The sequence below is a fragment of the Sebastes umbrosus genome, chromosome 13 (assembly GCF_015220745.1).
Source record: "Sebastes umbrosus isolate fSebUmb1 chromosome 13, fSebUmb1.pri, whole genome shotgun sequence".
Taxonomy (NCBI): Eukaryota; Metazoa; Chordata; class Actinopteri; order Perciformes; family Sebastidae; genus Sebastes; species Sebastes umbrosus.
The window spans coordinates 30,134,926-30,160,746 of record NC_051281.1 but is presented as its reverse complement, the minus strand read 5'-3'; the positions used below and the strand labels follow the sequence as shown (position 1 = coordinate 30,160,746).

The 25,821-nt window shown below is 40.7% G+C and overlaps 1 protein-coding gene across 2 annotated transcripts in view; it reads left to right on the top strand.

Annotated features, from left to right (window-relative positions):
* Positions 1 to 1,062: 1,062 nt before the first annotated feature.
* The window catches only part of hdac4 (histone deacetylase 4), a 212,618-nt gene continuing 187,859 nt past the window's right edge, over positions 1,063 to 25,821 (top strand). Inside the window, exons 1-2 of one of the 2 annotated variants that reach the window (XM_037789081.1) lie at positions 1,063 to 1,292; positions 23,489 to 23,757. In XM_037789081.1, coding sequence (XP_037645009.1) covers positions 23,736 to 23,757 — 22 coding nt within the window. In that variant the 5' untranslated portion in view covers positions 1,063 to 1,292; positions 23,489 to 23,735. The remainder of the gene's footprint in view (positions 1,293 to 23,488; positions 23,758 to 25,821) is intronic. The other variant, XM_037789082.1, reaches the window with a different exon arrangement.

The window sequence follows — 25,821 nt, the reverse complement described above, 5'->3', positions numbered from 1 at the left end:
ACGGAACAATACTAAAGATTTTAAATCAGGATTTTAGGGGCTAATATATATATATATTTTTATTTATTTATTTTTTTTTATTTTGCGGCAGTATCCTTTAAAAATGTATTGTAGGGGGGCATAATCTTTAACACATTGTTGAGTTTCATAGACACAAAATATGTTGGAATTGTATTATTCTATTACAATACAAGATACGTGTATCACTACTCTCTTTGTCTTCTTCCTCCAGGTACAGAGCGTTAGAAATGTTTCATCAGTGTGGGTTTGTTATGTTTGTGGTTTATGTAGCTGGAGGAAGAAGACAAAAACAGTAGTGATACACACCTGTGTGACCTATTGTCTGCTTCAACAACATGCAAAGCAGAATGACAGACTTCATACATTTTTTTTATTTTTTTTTATTTTACAAAATGTAAGTACAATAACAATATGTACATACAAAACTGCTCATGCCAGCGGTACATTAAAAAAGGCAAAATAAATAAATAAACAAATAAATAAATAAATAAATAAAATACAATAAACAATAGAAAGACATACATCTATATAGAGAAAAATACAAAATCAAATAGATTATCATCTGTCCATAAGAAATGTATCAAACACATTTAGAACAGTTAGTTCTAAATGCCTTCTTATTCTTAATGTTTTTGATTGTGGTTCTTGATAAAAAAAAATTCAAAATGAATTAAAATAGAATTAACTGTACAAAGAACATCATTTATTTTTCTTTCTCATTACCTTCAAAACACATAATAATGTCTTTTCCTGAAATTGAATTGTTTGCCCATGCAGCTTTCCTTCTTAAATGATGTTGAGCATCCACCCAAAATATTCTGGTACATTGATAAAACAAATGACATATTTTTTTCTTCTTCTTCTAATTCACAGAAAGTACAAGAATATTCAATATCAATTCTAAATCTCTCCAATGTCTTTTTGGCTGGATTATATGCGATGCAAAATTAAAATAGGAAACTTCTTTAACTTTATTACTAAGACTTTATAAATTTGTCCCCAAACTTTCTGCCAGTTAATTCCTCCATGAAGCCACTCAGTTCTGTGGCACACTCTGCTTTCAGCTGTCAGTCATCCGGTCTACAAGCCCCGCCCCCTACGGAAACGCAGGAGGTCGTCTGACACGTGATGAACTCAGTATGGCGGAGCTGCTGGCTCAATGATCGTTACAGCACCGACGGGTCCTAAAACCTGCCTAAAACCCTGCCCTGTGGATGCTCCTGCAGACTGGGAGAAAAGCAGCCAGTTGCGCCCAAGGGTGCTCAATTCAGGTAGTGTTTCTTCTCTTTCTCAGTAAAACACAAGTAACGTTACTCAGTCCTCTCTGTTGCTCCACGGTTAGAGACAACCAGGACTCAGAAAGTTTAGTAGGATCAGACTCGGCTTCTTCTCCTCCTCCTCGGAGTCAAACTGCTGTTCTTCTGCTCCACCTGACTTCTCTCTGTTTCAGTCCTGTTTTACAGTCAGCAGAATGGAAAGTGAAAGTGTTGCGCAACACACGCATAGTTGTGTTCAGTGTTATCAATGTGGACTTAAAAACTGTGGACTGTGCGTGTTGTGCAACACACTCCGCCACCTTTAGCTGCTCGCTTTACCTACTGTTAATGTCTCTGTTCAGCCGGCTGTACCGCTTCAAACTCCTCTAAACAGGCTGGCATGTCATGAAAAGTGACTTCTATGAAAATCCTGTTATTGTTTTCAAACTTTTCATTTAGTTTTTATGAGTTGTGCTGCAGCAGCACGGCGCCGTAACGATGTCACACTGCGTTTCCTTCCAAGTGTGAAGTTAGTGTAACGATGTAGTTGGTGTTGTGTAAAGATGTAGCTGGTGTAAAGATGTAGCTGGTGTAAAGATGTAGCTGTTGTAGTGTAAAGATGTAGCTGTTGTAAGATGTAGCTGGTGTAAAGATGTAGCTGGTGTAAAGATGTAGCTGTTGTAGTGTAAAGATGTAGCTGGTGTAAAGATGTAGCTGTTGTAGTGTAAAGATGTAGCTGGTGTAAAGATTTAGCTGGTGTAAAGATGTAGCTGGTGTAAAGATGAGCTGTTGTAGTGTAAAGATGTAGCTGGTGTAGTGTAAAGATGTAGCTGGTGTAAAGATTTAGCTGGTGTAAAGATGAGCTGTTGTAGTGTAAAGATGTAGCTGGTGTAAAGATGTAGCTGTTGTAGTGTAAAGGTGTATCTGGTGTGGTGTAAAGATGTAGCTGTTGTAGTGTAAAGATATAGCTGTTGTAGTGTAAAGATGTAGCTGTTGTAAAGATGTAGCTGTTGTAGTGTAAAGATGTAGCCTGGTGTAAAGATGTAGCTGGTGTAAAGATGTAGCTGGTGTAAAGATGTAGCTGGTGTAAAGATGTAGCCTGGTGTAAAGATGTAGCTGGTGAAAAGATTTAGTGTGTGTGTGTGTGTGTGTGTGCGTGCAAGAAAAAGTTAGTTTTATAAAACGGTCACTAAATCCTGACAGTAGTGCATGAGACAGGTAATCTGAAAAAAACATGTTCCTCTGTGTCCTCCGGTGTCCTCTGATGCTTCTAACCAGACTAGAGGAAGACAACCAATCAGAGCCGAGCTGGAGCCTTGCCGTCTCTGAGCAGCTGTCAATCACTCACAAACTCTGATCAAACGGTCAAACTAGGCAGCGCTGATCAAATATGAATCAATATTCTGTTACTGTAAGACCTATTTAAAATGTGTTCAGAATCATCTTGTAGTGTACTGTTGAGCTTTGAAATGAGAAAGTTTGTGACCTGGCAGCCATGTTGAGATCAGTTGAGGAAATACCAAGCACCGCCCACCAGCCGGAGCAAACTTTCTCATTTTACAGCTGAACAGTACACTACAAGATGTTTCTGAACACATTTTATGCGATAAATAGGCATTACAGTAACAGAATATTGATTCATATTTGATCAGCGCTGCCTAGTTTGACCGCTGGATCGGAGTTTGTGAATGATTGACAGATGTCTCCGTTAAATGAACAGCCAATAGGAACGCTCTCTCTCTGAAATGACCTGTGATGTTCTAAATCCTGAAAACAGAACCATGAGGAGGAGCAGAAGTCTAGTTTTCTCTCAGAACACTTGAATTACAATATGCTGAAAGGTTATTATGGAATTTATGCCCAATGATGCCAAAAACATTCTGCTTACTGCAGGTTCAAAGGGAAAGTTAATATTGAATGACCAATTCTCTGTTTTTTTGCTTATTGTAGTGAAAATATGTTAGACATCCTAGTCTAAAACCTATTTTCAGATTTGTGAAACCTTTATTTTATTAATGAAAGCCAAAAAAATGTGATTTCACTGCACCTGCTCCATCCCAAAAACAAAAGGTCTAGCTTAAAAAAAACTACACTTGTCAAACCTGGTCTTAATAAACAAGTAGATTCCAGTATCCTAACTGTTTAAAACATATTGTGAAACCTTTATACTATTCTATTAGATTTGACAAGTCTAAGTAAAGTAGTTTTTGATTTACACCTGGTGTGATGTAGGCTAGATGGAGAAAAAGCAGTGATATTGCCATTTTTCTGTTTTCACAAATGGACTAAAGGTTTCACAAACCTGAAAGTGTGTTTTAACAGTTACTGGAGTCCACTTGTTAATCAAGTCCAGATTTGACAAATGTAAATGTAGGGTTTTGTGTCAGTAGGCAGTATATTTTTGCCATCATTGGGCAAAAATTCCATAATAACCTTTCAGCATATTGTAATTCAAGTGTTCTGAGAGAAAACTAGACTTCTGCACCTCCTCATGGTTCTGTTTTCAGGCTTTATAAAAAATCGAGCCCGTGACGGGAGACTTTGACCAATCAAAGGTCATTTCAGAGAGAGAGAGCGTTCCTATTAGCTGTGCTCCGGTCATGTGACCGGAACTTGGTGTTCCTTCACCAGATTTGACAATGCCGGCGGCGTCACAAACTTTCTCATTTTACAGCTAAACAGTACACTACAAGATGATTCTGAAAACTTTTAAGTCGAGAAATAGACATTACAGTAACATGATATTGATTCATATTTGATCAGCGCTGCCTAGTTTGACCGTTCGGTCGGAGTTCGCGAGTGATTGGCAGCCGGCTCTCATAGACGGCAGCTGGACAGCAGACCTCAGATCAGCTCTTACTGCTCGTTTTCCTCCATTCTGTGAAATCTTGCATATGCCGTTAGGAGCACCGGAGGACACAGAGGCACATGATTTTTTTTCAGATTACCTGTTTCATGTACTACTACGTTTTATAAAAATAACTTTTCTTTAATCATATTTGCTCCAATGTCACCTACTTCAGCTTTAGGCTAGACCTGGTCGATTGTTGTCTGGCTGAAGAAAACACAGTGAAATTGTATTATTTTTTGCTTTAAAGTAAACATTTCACAAATCTGAGTGTGGTTTAAACAGTGTTTAGCCTTTCATTTGGATGTCTGATAACGTTTCACAATAATAAGTAGCGCAAAAGAAACCTGAGAATCGGTCACTCAATATTGTCATTTCAGTTTCTCTTAGCTTTCCCGTTAACATTTGCAAACCGGAAGCTAACTCAGGCGTCGTAGCAGCAGGGCTGTGTGTGTGCCTCTGCTCTGCTAAGACTCCTTTAAGCTTCCACTAGTGGAAACTATTCCCTCAGCATTACAAGCTCTGGAGGACTGCCGTTGCACGCTCGTAAACTCCAGGCCCCACAGGAACAAGGTCACTGCAACCCTCTAAAAACATTTTGGCTCGGAGTGCGTGCTCCTCTTAGAGGATGACTGCTGAGGACAGAGTCCTGATTGGAGCAGGAAGTAAATCAGGATCTTCTTTGTCGACATAGTGTCTGATATTCCTGTTTCTTTTCAGCTGAGCATCTCTTTGCACAAATAGCGGTCTGTGACTTGCTGAAGACACTTTAGCCATTGAACTGCTGATGATAGAGTTAGTGAGTGAGAAGGGAGGGATTCAGTGTGGCTAGTCATTAGGGGTGGGAAAAAAATCTATTCATCTATGTAGCGCGTTTTTTTTTGTTTTTTAGGATTTTGAAATATGATAAAAAATATATTTTAATGCCAGAATCAATATATTTACTTCATTTGAGTCTACGCGGAGGTAGAAGGAAGTTACCGCTTTTATTGTTGTAGTCTGAGTAATGTGACGTCATATTCGTTCCGTATCCGTCAACCAAAACAAACCACAGCCGGCCGCAACGAGTAAGTACAAAACAGTGGAGGGTCAGCGTGGATACAACCTTCACCCTCACATGTTAAATCCAGCGTGGTAAACACTACACATCCAGTAAAGGATGGAAACACTTTGGGTTACACCCATTGCAGGAAAAGCAGAGCTAGACATCACAGCTAAAGCTGCATGCTAACTCTGTCATGAACAGGAAACATTATCGTATTGTGGTAACGTGCGGTCAAGCCGGCCGCCACTGGCATCTCCGTGGTCAAATCAGCCGACCCATATACTGACATTTATGGTAAATGGAGCTGACCATGGATGTATAAAGAGAACGGATCTGACGGGGAAAGCTAGCGATGGATTTGGCGAAGTTAGCGGAAGTACACACGCGTAACTACGCCCTGTTTTCAAAATAAGGTGTTAACAAAGAGAACTGTATATACAAAATACATCTATGGAAATAAGATTGATTAGATTATATTCACCAGAGGTATAAAACATTACATGTCCCTTTTTATATATTAAAAAGCAAATACCACTAATTTGTGAGGGAAATGTCTTTATTCTTTGATTTTTGGGTTGCTGGAAAAAAATTTATTAAATAATGCTTTACTGATATATACTGTCTCTTCAGTAAGTATTCAGACCCCTTCACTTTTTTCACATTTTGTTATGTATTTTGTTATGTATGCTAAAATCGATAAAATTACTTTTTTTTCTCATCAATCTACACTCAATACACCATAATGACAAAGTAAAAACAGAATTTTAGAAATTTTTGCAAATTTATTAAAAAGGAAAAACTGAAATATCACATTTACTTAAGTATTCAGACCCTTTACTCAGTACTTAGTTGAAGCACCTTTGGCAACGATTACAGCATCGAGTCTTCTTGGGTATGATGCGACAAGCTTTGCACACCTGGATTTGGGGAGTTTCTGCCATTCTTCTCTGCAGATCCTCTCAAGCTCTGTCAGGTTGGATGGGAGCCGTCGGTGGACAGACATTTTCAGGTCTCTCCAGAGATGTTTGATTGGGTTCAAGTCAGGGCTCTGACTGAGCCACTCAAGGACATTCACAGAGTTGTCCATAAGCCACTCCTTCGTTGTCTTGGCTGTGTGCTTAAGGTCATTGTCCTGTTGGAAGATGAACCTTCGGCCCAGTCTGAGGTCCTGAGCGCTCTGGACCAGGTTTTCATTAAGAATATCTCTGTACTTTGCTCCGTTCAGTTTTCCCTCAACCCTGACCAGTCGCCCAGTCCCTGCTGCTGAAAAACACCCCCAAAGCATGATGCTGCCACCACCATGCTTCACTGTTGGGATGGTATTGGGCAGGTGATTAGCGGTTCCTGGTTTCCTCCAGACATAACGCTTAGAATTGAGGCCAAACAGTTCAATCATGGTTTCATCAGACCAGAGAATCTTGTTTCTCACAGTCTTGAGTGTCCTTTAGGTGCTTTTTTGCAAACTCCAAGCTGGCTTTCACTGAGGAGAGGCTTCCGTCTAGCCACTCTGCCATAAACCCCAGATCGGTGGATCGTTGCAGTGATGGTAGTCCTAGTGGAAGTTTCTCCCATCTCCACACAGGATCTCTGGAGCTCAGCCAGAGTGACCATCGGGTTCTTGGTCACCTCTCTTACCAAGGCCTTTCTCCCCTGATTGCTCAGTTTGGCCGGGCGGCCAGCTCTAGTGAGAGTCCTGGTTGTTCCAAACTTCATCCATTTAAGAGTTATGGAGGCCACTTTGCTCTTGGGGACCTTCAATGCAGCAGAAATTGTTTTGTAGCCTTCCCCAGATCTGTGCCTCAACACAATCCTGTCTCTGAGCTCTGCAGGCAGTTCCTTCGACCTCATGGTTTGGTTTTTGCTCTGATGTGCACTGTCAGCTGTAACAAAATGTGAAAAAAGTGAAGAGGTCTAAATACTTTCTGAAGGCACTGTATGACTTCAAGACATCTCTGACATACATGCATCAAACATTTTAATGTATTAACTTAGATATTTTTCAAATTAAAAGTCCCTAGAAATGTATGATTCAACTTTTCCCATGGTCTAGTGTTAAAAAAGAATCGCAATAAATCATAATATCTTATCGCAGTACTCATAGAATCGGCACCCACCTATTGTGATAGTATCGGTGTATCGTTCCAGCACTACTAGTCATACAAGTTGAAATGTATTTGCCTCTCTCTGGTTAGGTCTGTCTGTCTATCTATAGCCTCAAGGGACGACGGTCCTTCCTCCGTCAGCGCTTCAACAGAGTGTACTGCAATGCAGCCACCAGAAGTCTCACATCTTGAATAACCAGGGGGACTGAAACTATTTCTTAGTTTTGATCAGAGTACCTCTGAGTCCTACACAAAGAGGAAGTGTTCACAGGACTATGTTGTGTGTGATGTTCATTCCAGGAGTTGTTTTGTTATGAACATGTTGTAAATCACTTTTCTGTTTTCTGACTAGTGATCACGCCATGTATGGAATGTGCAACGTGTCTTATGGCAGCACTGCATTGTGGTCTTTAAAAGGCTACTGATGGTGGAGAGATAAATACCTCTCTTAAATGCTTCTTTTAACTCTCTCTTTCTTTTTGTTTGTTGAATATTTGTGCAAAATTGAGTGTAGAAAGAAGCTCTTCCACTTTGAATCTGAGGAGCTGACAGTGAACCCTGACATTTAAATTTCACATTTCAAACAGTTGGAAAAAAAATCTGACTAACACAAACTGCACACACCTTATTTGTGTGAAAATTGTTAAACAACAAAATGGATTTGGAGATCAAAGGTACACTGAGATATTTTTAATCAGTTGTTAATGCATTTCAGAGTTGTTTCTTCTTCCAAGAAAACCTCTTTATGAATTAAACACCTGCAGTAAATTAGCAGCCTCACATTGGAAGTTTCTGTGTGTGTGCGCGCACATTTGGGAAGCTTAAGCGTCTACTAATTATATCTTGTGGGATTTTGATGCACAAACATAATAGAAGACAGTAGATGGATGCCTGCAATGTCTGTCGCCAGTTTCACATAGCCAAGTAGAATGATTTTCAGAATATGTGTAATAATCAGATTCGTTTCAGTGTGAGGAGTCTACCTGTTATAGAAAATCATTTCCCTTCACTGCTTTGCAGCATTTAAGTGTATGTCACACACCAGTACCATCACCTCTTACCATCTCACTATGTCTCACCAATTAAAATTTTCTTCTGTCACACCTTGTTGTACTTTTACTTCTCCATCCTCCATCTCTCTTTGTGATAGAGATTCATTTTCCGTAAAATCCGTAACTTCTTTATATCATTTGGATGACATGGACATGGACCAATTTTGAAAAAGGGCTGCAAGATTATGGCCAAAATGATCAATATTGAGATCCCGATTATTTATCACGATCATAGATTTTAATTGCAATTTCACATTTAAATAAACAGCGTTGCTTTCACTTCCATGTTGTGCTACATTCTAACTGTCAAAAACTCTAAATGTTGTCCTTTTACTTTGTTATTGTCATCTATAGTGTGATCTATTTGCATAAAAACACACAATTCAACTCATTAGGAAATTAATGATTGTGTCTTTTTTTTAATATTTGCTTTGATTAAAAAAAGCTTGGCATCAGTAGTTCTAATTCTATATTTTAAGCTGCTTAGAGGTAGTGTTAGGGAGTTAAACAGGTCATATTTCTCTCTAATATCTATTTTATAATGCTGTGAAAACATCTGCTTCACACAACTGGATTTATTCAAGTTTCTCGGCAAAAACTACATTTTACAAGATTACATTTGAAAGCGTCGAGATAGCATTATAATTTACCATCGCCCAATACTCATTTTACTGAGTAAAGCTTGGTCACTGTGATCACTCTGAGTGACATCATGGGAATAAATTACAATATAAAAAGTGACTGATTAAGTTAGTTGTTCCAGATGTTTTAAGGTTGTTCTTCTACGGCGTATTTTGGACTTGCAGTTGTTACAAATTGCAGCTTTATGTCGTCTTCACTCACGCTGAAGAACTTCCACACCGACGACATGCTGTGTGTGTCTGTGTGTAATTGTGCAGCCCTACTTTGACACTTTGTTAGCTGTGTTTCATCATTGAGGAAACTTTTTGAAGCCACCCTTCAAGTCGGCCACTTGTGAGTATTTTGGCATACAAAAGAAATACAAACCGCAGCCGGCCGCAACGAGGAAGTACAAAACAACGGAGAGTGGTAAACACTACACATCCAGTAAAGGATGGAAACACTTTGGGTTTCACACATTGACAGGAGAAGCAGAGCTAGACATCACGGCTAAAGCTGCATGCTAACTCTGTCGCGGACAGGAAAGGTTATCGTATTGCGGTCAAGCCAGCGGCCAATATAGAATCGCAATACTTGTAGAATCGCAATACTTAAAAATCGCAATACATATCGAATTGGCACCCAAGTATCGTCATAGTGTTGAATCTGGAGAAAGGTGAATCTTCCCAGCCCTGGTGCTCATACGGTCCATACATATAAGCCCCTTCCATATTGCTATTGGGCTAATAATTGGGATATTTCATTTCATTGGGATATTACTGGTCTACTTCTTCACTTATGAGATTAAGACTCTGCCTTTGGTAAAAAACAGCTGGCTTTTTCTAATTCATTTTTCTGTAGTTTTGTAATCAAACAGATGCTTTTGGAATCTAACCCAGCCCATTAGACTTTCACATCACTACTTCACCAAAGTTTTGGAGCACTTAACTTGCCCCTATAAGTTTGCCTCTAGTAATCTCATTAATAAGCTCATTTAGCCCCGTTCTATTGTGCTTTGTCAGGGCCCAGACCTGGCTTTCCAACTTCCTCCCATCATATAGCTGGCAGTGGGAAAGCTCGCTTGTTTGTGGACATTTTGTGGATGTTGTCACGTTAATGGATACTAATGGGGTCTATTAATGCCAATGTTGTGCTCGGGGACAAATAAGGTGACAGGACCCTGTAATGCACTGACACGTTCACCAGCAGGAATTTGTCAACTGCTTGGCAGGGTCTTCCCTTCAGCCCATTCAGCATGTTATCGTATCTTTGTTCTCAGTCCCTGTGCGTTTGTTAGTCTATCTCTCCATGAGAGTCAGTGTTTGAGATGCCACTGATACAGTTTGAATAAAACTCGAGGGAATCTGTCGTTTCACCGCAGCCTTTCAACAATGTTTTCACTGCCAATCATCTAAACCAATCAAATATTTTGACATGGGCCAGTTTGAATATGTTTTAATTTTTGGATTAAGGAAACATAAAACACCAAGGTCAATGTAATCAATCATTACACAGTCACTTCACCTTTTCTCATTAGGCTTCCTGTTGCGCAACTTAATAAAAGAAAGCAAGTTGGATATTGGCCAGAGGAGCAGTAAAAGTAGACAAGAGGAAGATTCAAAGCAGTAAAAGGGACACAGAGCGTTTAATGGGCAGCTATACAGAAGCTCTCAGCCTCAACTGATGTGATTTGAGGCTTGATAAATCCTTGTGGTTACCCAATGAGTTCATGGCTGCGAATCATTCTCCCACATTCATCCCTTCATACCCTGTTGTGCCTCACAACTCTAATAATAAACCCGTTTTAGCTCCTTTGTGCTCTGCTGGGACTTTGTCCTGACTTTGAACCCATCCCGGCTCCCAGAACTCAGTTAGCAAGTGTTGGAGGGGTTGGCAGTTGGGAAAGGCATCCTTGTTTTTGGACATGTTGTGGATGTCACGCTAATGGTTACTAATTGAGTCTATTAATGGCACTGTGGTGTTGGGTACGAGCTTGGTGACAGGATCCTGTGGTGCACAGGCACACTCAACCAGCAGGACTGTGCAAACTGTCCCACCACCCTACCCCCTACTTACCCAATCATCACACCCAATCAAGGGCCGCAATGATCCCCTGTCTTGTTACATTTTAATAACAAATATAAAATTAGCCACACATTTTTCATTATTTTTGTCTAGGGCTGCAACTATTGATTGTTTTCATTGTCGATTAAACTGTTGATTACGTTCTCGATTAATCGATTAGTTGTTTGGTCTATAAAATGTCAGAAAATGGTGAAAAAGTGTTCCCCAAAGCCAAAGACGATGTCATCAAATGTCTTGTTTTGTCCAGAACTCAAAGATATTCAGTTTACTGTCATAGAGGAGTAAAGAAACCAGAAAATATTCACATTCAAGAAGCTGGAATCAGAGAATTTTAATTTTCTTTTCTTAAAAAAAAATAGTCAAACCCATTTATCGGTTATCAAAATAGTTGGAGAATAATTTAATATTTGACAACTAATTGATTAATTGTTGCAGCTCTATTTTGGTTTTTCACAGGTTGAATTAGACAGAAATAGGAAGATTTCAGTGAGAGATGTCCCAATAAGACTTTTGAGGGCAGTTTGTGGTCACACGGTGGATATCAATACTAGAATCAGCCGATCCAGTATCGATTGGATTCTCTTCGGGAAGCTGCGTTATGGGACTCTGTTAGACCCACGTCTTTTGCCTCATGTCTCTTATTGTGTGTTATAAATAACTGTGTTGAATACTCGATTCTGATTGGTCAATCACAGCGGTCTGCTGCGCGTCGGGGTGCAGCATCGCCCTGTCGGGGATTTTTTTTCAACAACGACCGGCTCGCTGTACATTATCCCTTACTTATTTTTCAGGATGGACTGACTGTTCTAAAGTATCCTCTATGCTACTACATGATCCTAATGATTTCAAAAGCAGTAGATTATTTAGCTGATTCATTAAATCCATTTACATTCTGTTCTTTTCAGGTATGTGTCCTTATCAGGGATGTCACGATACCAGAGGTTTAGTAGTCGATACCAGTATCAGTGATACCGCGGTAAAAAACATAACAATAAACACACTTTAACACACAGATATCGGGCCGATACTGACTCAAATAGCTGGATCGGGTATTGGTGACAATGGTGCTGCATGAAAAAGGTTTACACTTGAATTGTAATTACTATATTCTTTTCATATAATTTTCAGATTTTTTACCAAGTTGCTGGTGTACGATTTATTATTTTAATAATAAATAACAGTTCAGTAAATTTATATCTCTGTATTTATTTGCTACATTTTGTTTTACAAAGTAAGAAAAGCAATGTATAAGTCAATCCTGATGTTACCTTATGCCGGGATCAGACTACACGATATCAGCCCGATTATAGCCCGACACGGCCGTCGTAGGGGATCGGGAACGATAAATGAGTGTCGTGTGCGAAAACCGATCGGTTTATCTCGTGTAGTGTGTCATAGTACACCACAAGTGACGCGGCGTTTGGGACGCCTCAGAACGTCCCGACAGAAAGTCTAGCATGTTTTATTTTTTTTTTTTTTCCTTCCACGACGTGTTCCGTCATGACCGTGAATGTGATCGGCTGAGCACAGACGCACACAGCTGTAAACAGAAGCACATGGCTACTTATTATGCAGAATGATGCCAGCGCAACTGCTGCCGGACCTCGCGGTAGGATATTCAATCTAGGTTGTGTCGGAGTAAAAAACACCACCGCCGTTGCGTCTTTGTGCATGGTGCATCCCGTTGCGCGCCCCCTTTCGCTTCTCCCTGTGAATTATATTTTTACGGTTTTCCCCTGGAGCCTCGAGGGCCCCTTTACATGGTCGGGCCCGGAGGGGCTTGAGCCCCGGTAAGCACATATATTAAGACGGCGGTGCCGGGAGAGTGCGTATTGTCGGAACAGGGGATCGACGTGTAGTCTGTCATGTGACGCAGCCAAGTCACGACAAGAATTTCTGACTCTCAATCGTCTAATCTGACATAGTGACCATCGTAACCGTCAAAAATATTGTGTAGTCTGATCCTGGCATTAATCATAAAAGAATGATCCCAGTCACTTCCACAGTGAGGCATGCAGCTTAATAATAAATACATGGTATCGCATCAGTACTCGGTATCGGGACTGAAAAAGTTGGATCGGTGCATCCCTAATTTAGATGCCGTTAGTCTCGAGGACCCCCGGTACCTACAGTACTGTAGAAAAACCAGTACCGTGACGTTTTCAAAATGTTGGCATTGATTTGGTACGGAAGTATCGGTTCTCGTGACATCCATAGTCCTTAGTGTGAAACTTGTGATAGGTCAGATTTATACGTTTATACATCTCGCTGACAAAAAATTGCCAGCAGGAGTTGATATCGTAGTTGCTGTTGCCACTAATCCACCTGGTCAAAGGACATAACGTAATGCAGCACATTTTAATTCCCTCCGTTTGTTGGATTTTGCTGCCTTTTGATTCCTGCACCTCTCTGTCCACAAAACTGGACACAACGCCACGAAGCAAAGGTTGCCTCCAAACTACAGTAAGATTCTAGAGGCGCTTATACACGGCAAAACTCGAGTTCTGTTTTCATCACCCGGTCAGGCGGTGAATCCAAATGAGAGGAGCTACATGGTCCTGGTCAAAGTTCAAAGAATTTGAACTGTGGCTCAGTGTTTTTCTTGAGCAGTTTAGTGTGAAGCCATATCGTTCCTACGGGCTCGATTTTACATCCAAAAAAAAAAAGTGCAGAGAAATGTTAGGAAAAAAGAACTCCTTCTCGGTGCAGAATTACTAAAGGTTGAGGTGGATAATTAAAAACGTAGACGGGAGATGCTGATGAAGTTCAATACATACTGTACATGGGTTAGAGAGTGAGAGCGACATTGGATGAATGTTAGTAATAAAGGAAGGAGAGTTGAGTGGGCTTTTGTCATTCACAGTACTTGGCACGCTGCACGGAAAGATGCTACTTCCTGCTTTTTATTTGATTCAGAATAGTTGGCCTTTTGTTGCCAGGGTAACAAGGCATGGGTGTTTGGTTGTCCATTAACATCAACAGACGTCTGTGTGTTTGTGTGTGTGTGTGTGTGTATTACCACTGTATCCTTTTTTATTACCGCAAGGTAGTTGACAGTATGTCAAAATACAAGACTGCTCAAATCTTGAAATTTTCATGCCACGTAAAAACATTTTCACATTAGTCTGTTCACCATGACGACAGCTATTAATGAAGCGTTTGAATGTTATGATTCCACCGCTCCCATTTATATAACAACAGACAGGGCTGCTCCAAGGGCTTCATCGTGGTGTGCCATCATGTTTGATGCCAATAGTTTTATCCCCAACCCCACATTTCTCTCCCTGTTTCACAGGAATGCACACACACACACACACACACACACACACACACACACACACACACACACACACACACACACACACACACACACACACACACACACACACACACACACACACACACACACACACACACACAGGGGAAATATGGCACACTCCAGCATTTTTTTCCCCAACATAAAACGTTAAACATACCTTTACAGTTTTGTCTGTTTGGGTTTGAGACGGCCAACCTCCACATTACTCCACATTGTTGTCTTTTGATACATATCTTTTAGTTTTCTAGTTTTCGAACTGAGGTTATCTACGACCCAGCATCATCTACAGTCCACATGAGGAAAGCAGCACATTAGATGAGTGCGGAAGCCTCATTGCTAAATCAAGCAAGTCATCTTTATTTATTTTCCTAAATCATTTGTGTGTGTGCAGTCCAGGGAATATCAACCTGGTGTTGGGTTGTGTTGATATCGCAACCCTATCTCCTACAAAAATACCTTCCCATACAACTAAACTCCATTCTCAATTGACATTTACTTGCGTACAGTACGTGACCTTTTTTCTTGCGTACCAGAACTTGTCACAAGCTGCCAGTACTCTTCTGAGCCCTCTCCACATCAGGTTCTCTGGGAGATTCATAATCATACGGCACAGCGCCAGTGTTTTGCGCCGCTTCTCATAAGCCGTATGAACACAAACAATAAACATAAACAATGTGTGAACAATGTAGAGAGCGTCTAGATAAGCCGACGCACGGCAAGGTACGGCACAGCACGGCACGGGGGAAGGGGATGAGAATGACGCCGCTGTAATTTATCGATACAGTACGTCCTTCACGTGTAAAATAATCAGTGAACTGTTTTTCATAACTTTTTTTAGTTGTGAACAACTACGATTAATGAAACATTTCCAGAAGAATTAAATGTCCAGATGGAGGCTGGGATACGTGTAGAAATTTAACATTTTCTTGGGAGAGGACCCCCAAACCCAATATCTCCTAGTGTCTTTTATTCACTGTATACAGACGTAGGCAAAATTGTTGGTACCCTTCCGTTAAAGAAAGAAAAACCAACAATGGTCACTGAAATAACTTGAAACTGACAAAAGTAATAATAAATAAAAATTCACTGAAAATTAACTAATGAAAATCAGATATTGTTTTTGAATTATGGTTCAGCAGAATCATTTAAAAAAACAAACTAATGAAACTGGCCTAGACAAAAATGATGGTACCCTTAACTTAATATTTTGTTGCACAACCTTTTGAGGCAATCACTGCAATCAAGTGATTTCTGTAACTCTCAATGAGACTTCTGCACCTGTCGACAGGTATGTTGGCCCACTCCTCGTGAGCAAACCGCTCCAGCTGTCTCAGGTTTGAAGGGTGCCTTCTCCAGACTGCATGTTTCAGCTCCTTCCACAGATGTTCAATAGGATTTAGATCAGGGCTCATAGAAGGCCACTTCAGAATAGTCCAATGTTTTGTTCTTAGCCATTCTTGGGTGTTTTTAGCTGTGTTTTGGGTCATTATCCTGTTTGAGGACCCATGACCTGCAACTGAGACCAATCTTTCTGACACTGGGCAGCACATTTCGCTCCAGAATGCCTTGATAGTCTTGAGATTTCATTGCACCCTGCACAGATTCAAGACACCCTGTGCCAGATGCAACAAAGCAGCCCCATAACATAACCGAGCCTCCTCCATGTTTCACATTAGGTACAGTGTTCTTTTCTTTGGATGCTTCATTTTTGCGTCTGTGAACATAGAGCTGATGTGACTTGCCAAAAAGCTCCAGTTTTGTCTCATCTGTCCAAAGGACATTCTCCCAGAAGCTTTGTGGCTTGTCAATATGCATTTTGGAAAATTCCAGTCTCGCTTTTTTATGATTTGGTGTCCTCCTCGGTTGTCTTCCATTAAGTCCACTTTTTCTCAAACAGTGACGGATGGTGCGATCTGACACTGATGTACCTTGACCTTGGAGTTCACCTCTAATCTCTTTGGAAGTTGTTCTGGGCTCTTTGGTTACCATTCGTATTATCCGTCTCTTCAATATGTCATCAATTTTCCTCTTGCGGCCACGTCCAGGGAGGTTGGCTACAGTCCCATGGACCTTAAACTTCTGAATAATATGTGCAGCTGTAGTCACAGGAACATCAAGCTGCTTGGAGATGGTCTTATAGCCTTTACCTTTAACATGAAGGTCTATAATGTTCTTTCTGATCTCCTGAGACAACTCTCTCCTTAGCTTTCTGTGGTCCATGTTCAGTGTGGTACACACCATGATACCAAACAGCACAGTGACTACTTTTCACCCTTTAAATAGGCAGACTGACTGATTACAAGTTTGAAGACACCTGTGATGCAATTTACAGGACACACCTTAGTTTAACATGTCCCTATGGTCACATTATTTTACATCTTTTCTAGGGGTACCATCATTTTTTGTCCAGGTCAGTTTCATTAGTTTGTTTTTTAAAATGATTCTGTTGAACCACAATTCAAAAACAATATCTGATTTTCATTAGTTCATTTTCAGTAAATTTTTATTTATTATTACTTTTGTCAGTTTCAAGTTATTTCAGTGACCATTGTGGGTTTTTCTCTCTTTAACGGAAGGGTACCAACAACTTTGCCTACGTCTGTAAATTGAGAATGTGTCTCTGAATAACATGTAGGAGCATCCTGACTGGGACTCTGCTCCTTAAACCTCAATGAAGAGATCACACACCTCAGCTCTGCATATCTGTCTGTCTGTCTGTCTGTCTGTCTGTCTGGCTGCTGCTGTTGATTCCAGCCTATAGACATCCTATAATGTCTTATAGAACAATACTATAGGCTACAATTAACACAGGAAAGCACTTTAAGTATTAACACTATGAGTAAATACACACACACACACCAACTTAACCCTAATGTTTCAGTTGGAATATTATAGGCGTACTATAGAAGATGCATAACCCAAATATAATAATAATAAATAAATAGGAGCAAGAGATTGCTGATACACACGCCAACATGTGAATAAAAGGAGTACTGGCACGTATTTTTTTCCTCTTCAAGCACTGATTACAAACTTTGTGTGATAAGTCAAAAACAAACATAATCTGCGACAAAATAAGTTTTCCTTGAAACGTAATTCACGATGCAGTTTCGTTGTATGGAAAGTCATTTTTAGGAGACGGCTGTACTTTTTAAATTCCATGGAACATCAGTCAAACTGTGGTTTATTCATTTTAAGATTAGCTTTTAACTGTTTTTGCAAATGAACTCTTAGGTAATACAAAAAAACATATCCAGCTTTGAATGTTCATTAATCGTTTGTACCGGAGCTTTAAAATGCAAAACCGGCATTCAGCCGATCCCTGAATTACAAATGTATTTTTAAAGTGACTTCATTTGGAAGAATTTTGTATGGGATGTCTTTGACTTCATTAGCATTTACGCACAACTCAAGTGACAGGTCTCAAACATAGTCACACGATTTTGGTGCCAGCCCTGTCATTCACCGTGTCTGTGACATATTCGGTTCTGTCAGTCATCTTCACATAAAAGTGTATTTACATGAGAATACAGCACAGCATAATAGTTCATGTTCAGAGAGATTGGAGAGTAATAATAGCAGATATTGTCCCCCAGAGTCTATAAAGTCGGGGGGGACTAAAGGTGGACACTGCCCCTTTTCCAGGAAAACCATCCCTTTGTGCCACTTGATGCCCGCCGTGCTCTTGGTCTGGTCCCCGTCCAGCCCACAGCTGATTGATGTGATGTCCTGCGGTCGTAGCCGGCCTTGTTCACTTGCAAACACGAGCGAGCAACAGAGAGTGTTGTGTTACTTACTGCTGGTCCTTTCATGCCTGATAGGGTGTCACTTTGTCTCCTCAAACGTGTGCCTCCCTCCTCCTAAAGGAAGATGTGTTCAGTTTGACACCGTCGTGCCCTCAGTTGAACCAGCGACAGTTTAGACACATCACAGTAGTCTGTCCGTGCTCTGTCAGCGCTGAGATGGAAGGATTTTCCTTTCCCCCAGGTTCTTGTTGATTTCTTTCTAGCTCATGTCGCTCACTGTAAGGACTCCACACCTCAACTATTTTTTGCCAACAACAAAGAAAAATCAGGAACCTGCCAATCAATAGCGTACTGGCGGTGCTGCTAATCCCACTCGCCATCTGAATTATTCATAGTCAATTAGGGCTGAGAGGCTGAAGCTGTCTTCACGGCACAAGTGCATTTTCAATGATTCATTTCATGAGCTACGCAAGGGGTCTCTTAATTGTTGTTTACTGCTCGCTACCCGACCACATGTTATTTTTATGCCGTCGTGATTACTCCCGGCAGCGCTCAGAGTGCTTGGGAAATGAAGTCCATTATGGGGTCCTGAGAGCTGTTTTCCTGTCAAGCGCCATGAAAACGCTTCCAGGTTCAAACCTTCGCTGCACGAGAGTAATAAATCTCATCCAATCTTAAGTGTCGGTCGGAGGAAATGAGATGTAAGAAGAGATGCAGGTGGTGTATTTTATGACTCTAAAGTGCCGAAAAAATACCTGCAGTGTCAGGTTCCCTGAAGAACAGTTACAATTGGAGAAAACAATCCTATTGAAGGAATTGAATTGGATTGGGCCACAAAATGTGGGTTGATGGCGTCAGGAAAGGCGGGGTTTTGTTTAGGGATGCACCGATTTATCAAAATACGTCAGTGGACGATCTTTATGTAGTGTTGCATCAATTTTGCCCCAGCTGAATGTTGTGTTGTTTATTTGCGGTCGGTCTCGGAGAAGAGTAACCAGCTGCTGATTCAGAGAAGAAGCTACTGGCTAGACACGACTCTGACGGCGGGTGCTCCGCAAGTGAAAGAAAAAATCGTCCGTGTGAGAGTATTACACCGTCTTGGAGAAAGATCCACGACAAGAACGTTGTTATATGTTCAATGACAAATTAAGCAGTAAAACAACGGCTTACAAGATCATTTAAAACCAATCACTGCCATCTGGATGGGAACAAACCTGTTGTGTGCGTAACACCAGAAGCCTGTCAGTCCAACAGAGGGGCGATGCAGCACCCAGTACGTTCCAGTGTGAACATCCTCCATGCCGTGCAGCAGTCTGCCCCCCCATACCGGGAACCAGTCTTGGGTGAGCAGAGTGCAGCAGCACGTCGGGCCGCCGCATTGTAGTCCCCGTCCCCCCCCCCCCCCCCCCCCCCCCCTCTGAGTCTCCACTTTACGGCCTTGCCCACTTTATGATAATTCCATGCAGTTTTGGGCATAAACCATGGAGACTTTTGCATGCAGTACACGTGTTATTTTTGCCTATTCTTAAATGGTGTATTTGAATATTTCTGCATACTGGGGTCCCTAAACAGTCTTGGAATTGCATAAATTGGGTATCACTGTAAAGCTGAGACTCTTGTGGATCCAATTAGTCCAATTATAATGATGTTAGTCCCCATAGCAGCCATTTCACATAATGACTTTTTACTCATATGGTGGTGTGTTCTTTATGACAGTTTTCCTAAAATTTGATTTAAAAAAAACAAATCACAATATATTGCCTTGCTTACAGTATCACAATATATTGAATCATTACCCATGTATCATGATACGTTTCGTATCGTCAATACACAGCCCCAGCCGCTACTAGTCCTCTAGTTAATCAATCACGGAAGGCGTCGTTCTCTCGGATGGATACAAAAATAAAAATGAAAATTGCTAAAATGGGTCACCAAATCTACTTGGGCAGCCGTTAATACCGTATATGGGCGGCCCGCCCAAGTAAAATCTATGTGTGAGAAACGCTGCTTATGTTTATAATCGTTTTTACATTTAATTTATGTTTCACAAAACAAATATTTGTATTGGGCTCTACTGAAACATTCTTCTCATTGAATAGTTGTATAGCAGCTAATAAGGAGTGTTGAAGCAGATTTAAAAAAAGGATATTTTTCATGTGAAAGAAGGTTGTATTAAAGGTTGTTTCATAAATTAGTATGATTTGAATTTGTGCCCAATCAAAGACATTTTTAAAATTTAGAATTTGAATTCAGATTTTAAAACAGCTCAGTTATTTTTTCTATAATGAAGAGGTCTTCTGGCACAAAAGGGGAATAAATGTGTGCGCGTGCATGCGTGTGTGTGTGTGTCAAACAGAGAATGTGAGAGGACTAAATGCCTGAAGTCATTGCTGACATAGTACGACAAGCTGTAAAAGCACAGTCTGAATTCTTGTGTGTCAGACGACCCCTTTGACAAAAAATCGGCGGCTGGATCTGTGAATAGCACCGCTGCACTTCAGTCGACACCTCACGCCACAGCAGATCCATCCACTTTGAGTATCCCTCTTCAAAGTATTGTCCACATGCGTACGACTATTAAACACACACCTCTGATATCGAAACCTCCCCTCTGGTCATTTTGCCTCCAACCTGAAGGACGAGGTGCTGCACGCAAATTTTGTAGTAAATTTGAAATCACAGAAGCATACTGATGTTTGTTTTCTGCTGCTCTTGCACTTCAGTGTCTTTCCACTGAAACTGTGACGGCAACACTGGAGCTCAGTTTTCAGTAGATTTAATAACTTTAAAGGACCCATATTATAAAAATGTGAGATTTTCATTTTTTTTTTTTTTATTATTATAAAGCAGGCTTAAGTCCTATATAAATACTGTGAAAGTATTGAAACGTTCAATCCACAGGGAAATACACACAGCTCATATTCAGAAACTCTGCATTTGAAACAACCCGTCAGGATTTCGGTCCATTTGTGATGTCACAAATGTACGATATTTAGACCCTTTACACAGATTTAAACGTAACCATTCTAAATGTGTCCCAGTTTATTACAGGTTGCAGTGTATGTGAATGTCATCAGCTGACAGGAAGTACACATGGACCCAAGCTGTTGCCTAGCAACGCAATACTGTTGCAATTTTGTCGCAATTCCGTCGAAATGTGCTAAAACAGAGCGTTTAAGACAGAGGGTAAATACAGGCATATTCGGGCCGACAGTATGAGGAAAATAAAGGTTTTTTTTAACATTACAGTATGTTAACATGTTCTAGTAGAAACACAAAGTACAAGTATGATCCTGAAAATTAGCATAATATGGGACCTTTAATATCTTATTATTCCTCCAATATGATTTATTTGTTCACATTGGAAGAGGACATATAAAAAACAAAAACACCTTTTCCATGATTGTGCGCATACATTTGTGAAAAACTAGCATGGCCATTTTCAAAGGGGTCCCTTGACCTCTGACCTCCAGATCAGTGAATGTAAATGGGTTCTATGGGTACCCACGAGTCTCCCCTTTACAGACATGCCCACTTGATGATAATCACATGCAGTTCGGGGCAAGTCATAGTCAAGTCAAGTTTTTTTTTGAACATTAAAGCATGTAAACATGTTCTAGTAGAAAGTGTGAACCTGAAAAATGAGCATGATATGTCCCCTTTTTAACGCTAATGAATGAGCTGGGCCTCTGCTAAATTTGTCATCCACTTGAGGGACTGCTTTTCTTCTACGATAATTCCTGATAAGTGAAGTAAAACCCTGGAGAATCCTGGCAGTAACGTGTTTCCATGAGATTTTATTTGGCCATGCAATGCTTTCACCTTCTTTCCACTGAACTCATTCATTTGACAGTAATTCAGTTCAACAGCTTTAAAGTAGTGGTGACAGCGTGCGTGCGTGCGTGCGTGCGTGCGTGCGTGCATGTATGTGTGCGTGTGTGCGTGCGTGTGTGTCTGTATTTGAAAGAGAAAGGAAGGGAGCAGATAGACACTTTATTGTGGCCTCTGTGGTATTTCTAGTGACTGATAGCAGCTCTCATTACCACTTGTTGGTGGTAACACCTGTTAGATGTGACAGAGGTGAGTTTTAGCTTCTGCCAGTTAGGGTTGAATAGCCACAGGCTTCCTTGTGTGTGTGTGTGTGTGTGTGTGTGTGTGTGTGTGTGTGTGTGTGTGTGTGTGTGTGTGTGTGTGTGTGTGTGTGTGTGTGTGTGTGTGTGTGTGTGTGTGTGTGTGTGTGTGTGTGTGTGTGTGTGTGTGTGTGTGTGTGTGTGTGTGTGTGTGTGTGTGTGTGTGTGTGTGTGTGTGTGTGTGTGTGTGTGTGTGTGTGTGTGTGTGTGTGTGTGTGTGTGTGTGTGTGTGTGTGTGTGTGTGTGTGTGTGTGCAGTTTTGATTGCATAACACTCACACACACCAGACAGTACGAAAAGTTTTCTTCCTCTTTCTCCTTGGCTGTTGACTCTGAGGTAAGTCTAAGCCTCCAGGAAGCCTCTGTTTGCACTTAATTTACGGCAAAGAGCCTTTTCTGAAGACGCTGACTGTGCACGCTGCGGAAGTAAAGATTCAGTAATGTCATTAGAAGCTGACAACTGTTGGAAAGTCACATTTTATTAATTGTGTTTATAGCCATGGCAGATTTCGACTGTTTCTCGAGAACATCAGTGCACGTTTGTAGCATTATGGTTTCGCTGTTCAACCACATTCAAACGCTTGGCCTGACTGGGCGTGGTGACAGCACTCGCAGTGCTAGCAGTTACATTTAGATTATGTAAACATGCTGTGATTTTAGTAAATCCAGATGGTCTAAAAGAAACCACATTCATTCGATAAATATTCCTACTTGGAGGAACCGTTTAGCATCACTACTTCTTTACTCTTGTCCAAAATAAAACAAAGTCTTTTTTTCTTTATAAACAACAGAGTTCATATGAGATTGTTCAGATTTTCTCTATTGTTGTTGGCTGCGACTTCTCTCCTCTGTGGCTGGTAGTCTCACCTTGGCAGCCACAATCCAGCTCACCGCTGACCCACACAGCAAGTGAAATATATGCCACAACTTCCTGAACGTCATTGAAAAGCCTTTAGGGATTCATGCATGTGCATTTAGGGTCACAGATAGAGACGAGCTGATCATGAAACACAGGGGTCATCAGTTTCTTTGGCGACCTGCAGGTCTTTGTTCCTCTCCGGCCTGTTACAGTACCACACATGACCTCGGGTAAACTCAGAGGAGTTTCTGGCTCAATAGCAGCGGGAAGGGATAAAAAGTGTTCAGGACATTGTCCCTGATTTAGAATATGTCCCTTATGTTTGTCTTAAATTGGTATATGAGCTTCTATCTGGAATTTCCCATGCATATTAAAACACTTTTTTTTTTGCATCCACCTCTCCAGAGCCTGACTGGAAAGGATCCTGCCACAACACTCCACTGAGGTCTCCACCTGTGGCTCGGTGTGATGAAGCCTTAAGGAACAACTACTCTCTGTGCCTCCTTGGCTCGGCGCCTCCACCTGGCTGGCACCGCCACCCTGGCTGGGAAGCACATGGTGGTCACTACAGCCTCCACGGAGGTGCACTGACACCCTCGCCGCTCACATCTCCTCCCCTGTCAAAGTCTGCCTGGCAACAACAACCACAACAATGAGCTCTCACAGTCGATCAGGTAAGATGTGAAAAATGTAGAATTTCACTAGAGGAGCTGTTGTGCTTTTCTGTGCATGTGTAGATGCTAGGGCTGGGACAATACACCTATCTCTTGATTCAATACTATCACAATACTTGGGTCCCGATTTGATATGTATTGTGATTTTTAAGTAGTACGATTTTACAAGTAGTGCGTTTCGATATTGTGGTTTATTGTGATTTTTGTTAACTGTTTTTAACACTAGACCATGGGAAAAAGCAGAATCATACACTTGTAAGGACTTTTACTTTGGGAAATATCTAAATTAATACAGTCAAAATGTTTGATTTTCAGCATTATGTAGTCAGAGATGTCCTGAAGTCAACTATATCAGTCATTGTCAGGCAGTATTCATTATCCAGCAACCCAAAAATCAAAGAATAGACATTTCCCTCACAAATTAGTGGTATTTTCTTTTAATTTATAAGGGACATGTAATGTTTTATATTTCTGATGAATATAATCCATCAATCTTATTTCCATAGATGTATTTTGTATATACAGTTCCCTTTGTTAACACCTTATTTTGAAAACTGGACGTAGTCACACGTGTATACTTCCTCTAACTTCTCTAAGTCCGTCTCTAGCTCTCCCATCAGCTCCGTTCTCTTTATCCATCCATGGTCAGCTCCATCGGGGCCGTTTGAATGTATTTAACATAAATGTCAGTATCTGGGTGCTCTACAGTTGTAGCGTCGGCCCATTTGACCACGGAGATGAGAGCGACCGCCGGCTTGACTGCACGTTACCGCGATACGATAACGTTTCCTGTCCGTGACAGAGTTAGCATGCAGCTTTAGACGTGATGTCTGCTTCCGCAATTTCCGCAAGCAATTTCTGATTCTTAGAAACAGTCCCTTTAAGGATTTTTTTTAGGAATTGATTTCAAAATACTGCTGCTGGTTTACAAAGCACTAAATGGTTTAGGGCCAAAATACATTTCTGATCTTCTGCTGTGTTATGAACCATCCAGACCTCTCAGGTCATCTGGATCAGGTCTGCTTAGTGTCCCCAGAGTCAGAACTAAACATGCAGAAGCAGCATTCAGTTTTTATGCACCAAATATCTGGAACAAGCTCCCAGAAACCTGCAGGACCGCTCCAACTCTCACTTCTTTTAAAACAAAGCTTAAAACTTTCCTGTTTGCGGGTGCCTTTTATTCTGACACTGCACTATAACTTTTACTCTTTTGAGTTTTATGCAATTTTAGCTTCTATCCTAGCTTTTATTTTTAGCTTGTTTTTATTTTCTAATCTTTAATGTTTTAATGTTTTTATGTTTTTATAACTGTTTTAATTATTTCTTAATGTTCTTTTGCATTTTGTCGCAATGTTCTTGAATGTTTCTGTAAAGCACTTTGAATTGCCCTGTTGTTGAAATGTGCTATACAAATAAAGCTGCCTTGCCTTGCCTTGCCTTGCCTTAAGGGCTTTTGTTCTACGGTATGTTTGAAAAACTGACCTGAACACTGAGATGTTTATTGTTGAGTCTGAAAGCAGAAATGGAGGAAATTGACTTGTGTTGTAGCCATTAACAATTCGGACATTAGCCAAAGCTGAGACATTAGTTTTAGTTTTTCTATAGAGCAGTAATGTTGAATTGTAGCCTGTCCATTCTGATTATGTTGTTGATATTGGTTGAATGAACCAAACCTTCTGTTTTGATTTAGTGTTTTCTACAAAAGCTCTTCAATCTTCTCAAGTGATTGTATACGTTGACTTGACAGTTGGCAAAATGACTAACTCCAGCATGTTGCATTGTTTAAACAGCAATTACACAGCGGGCGTCTAGGAGACTTGGAGACGTTTGTCCAAGTATGTATTTTTGTGGTGGGCATAATTGATTTGCACTCATGCTCACCCAAGAAAACAAATTGAGGCAGACAAATTAGTTGTGAGGTAAAGCTGTTACTTTCAGCTAAATGTCATTTTTAATATAAGACGGGGCTGAATTAATATTTTAACTCGTAAGGTGAAAATTCGTTATTGTCTCTTTTGTATCAAGCAAACTTTGCACTGTTCATTTGATTTGCAACAAATTCAG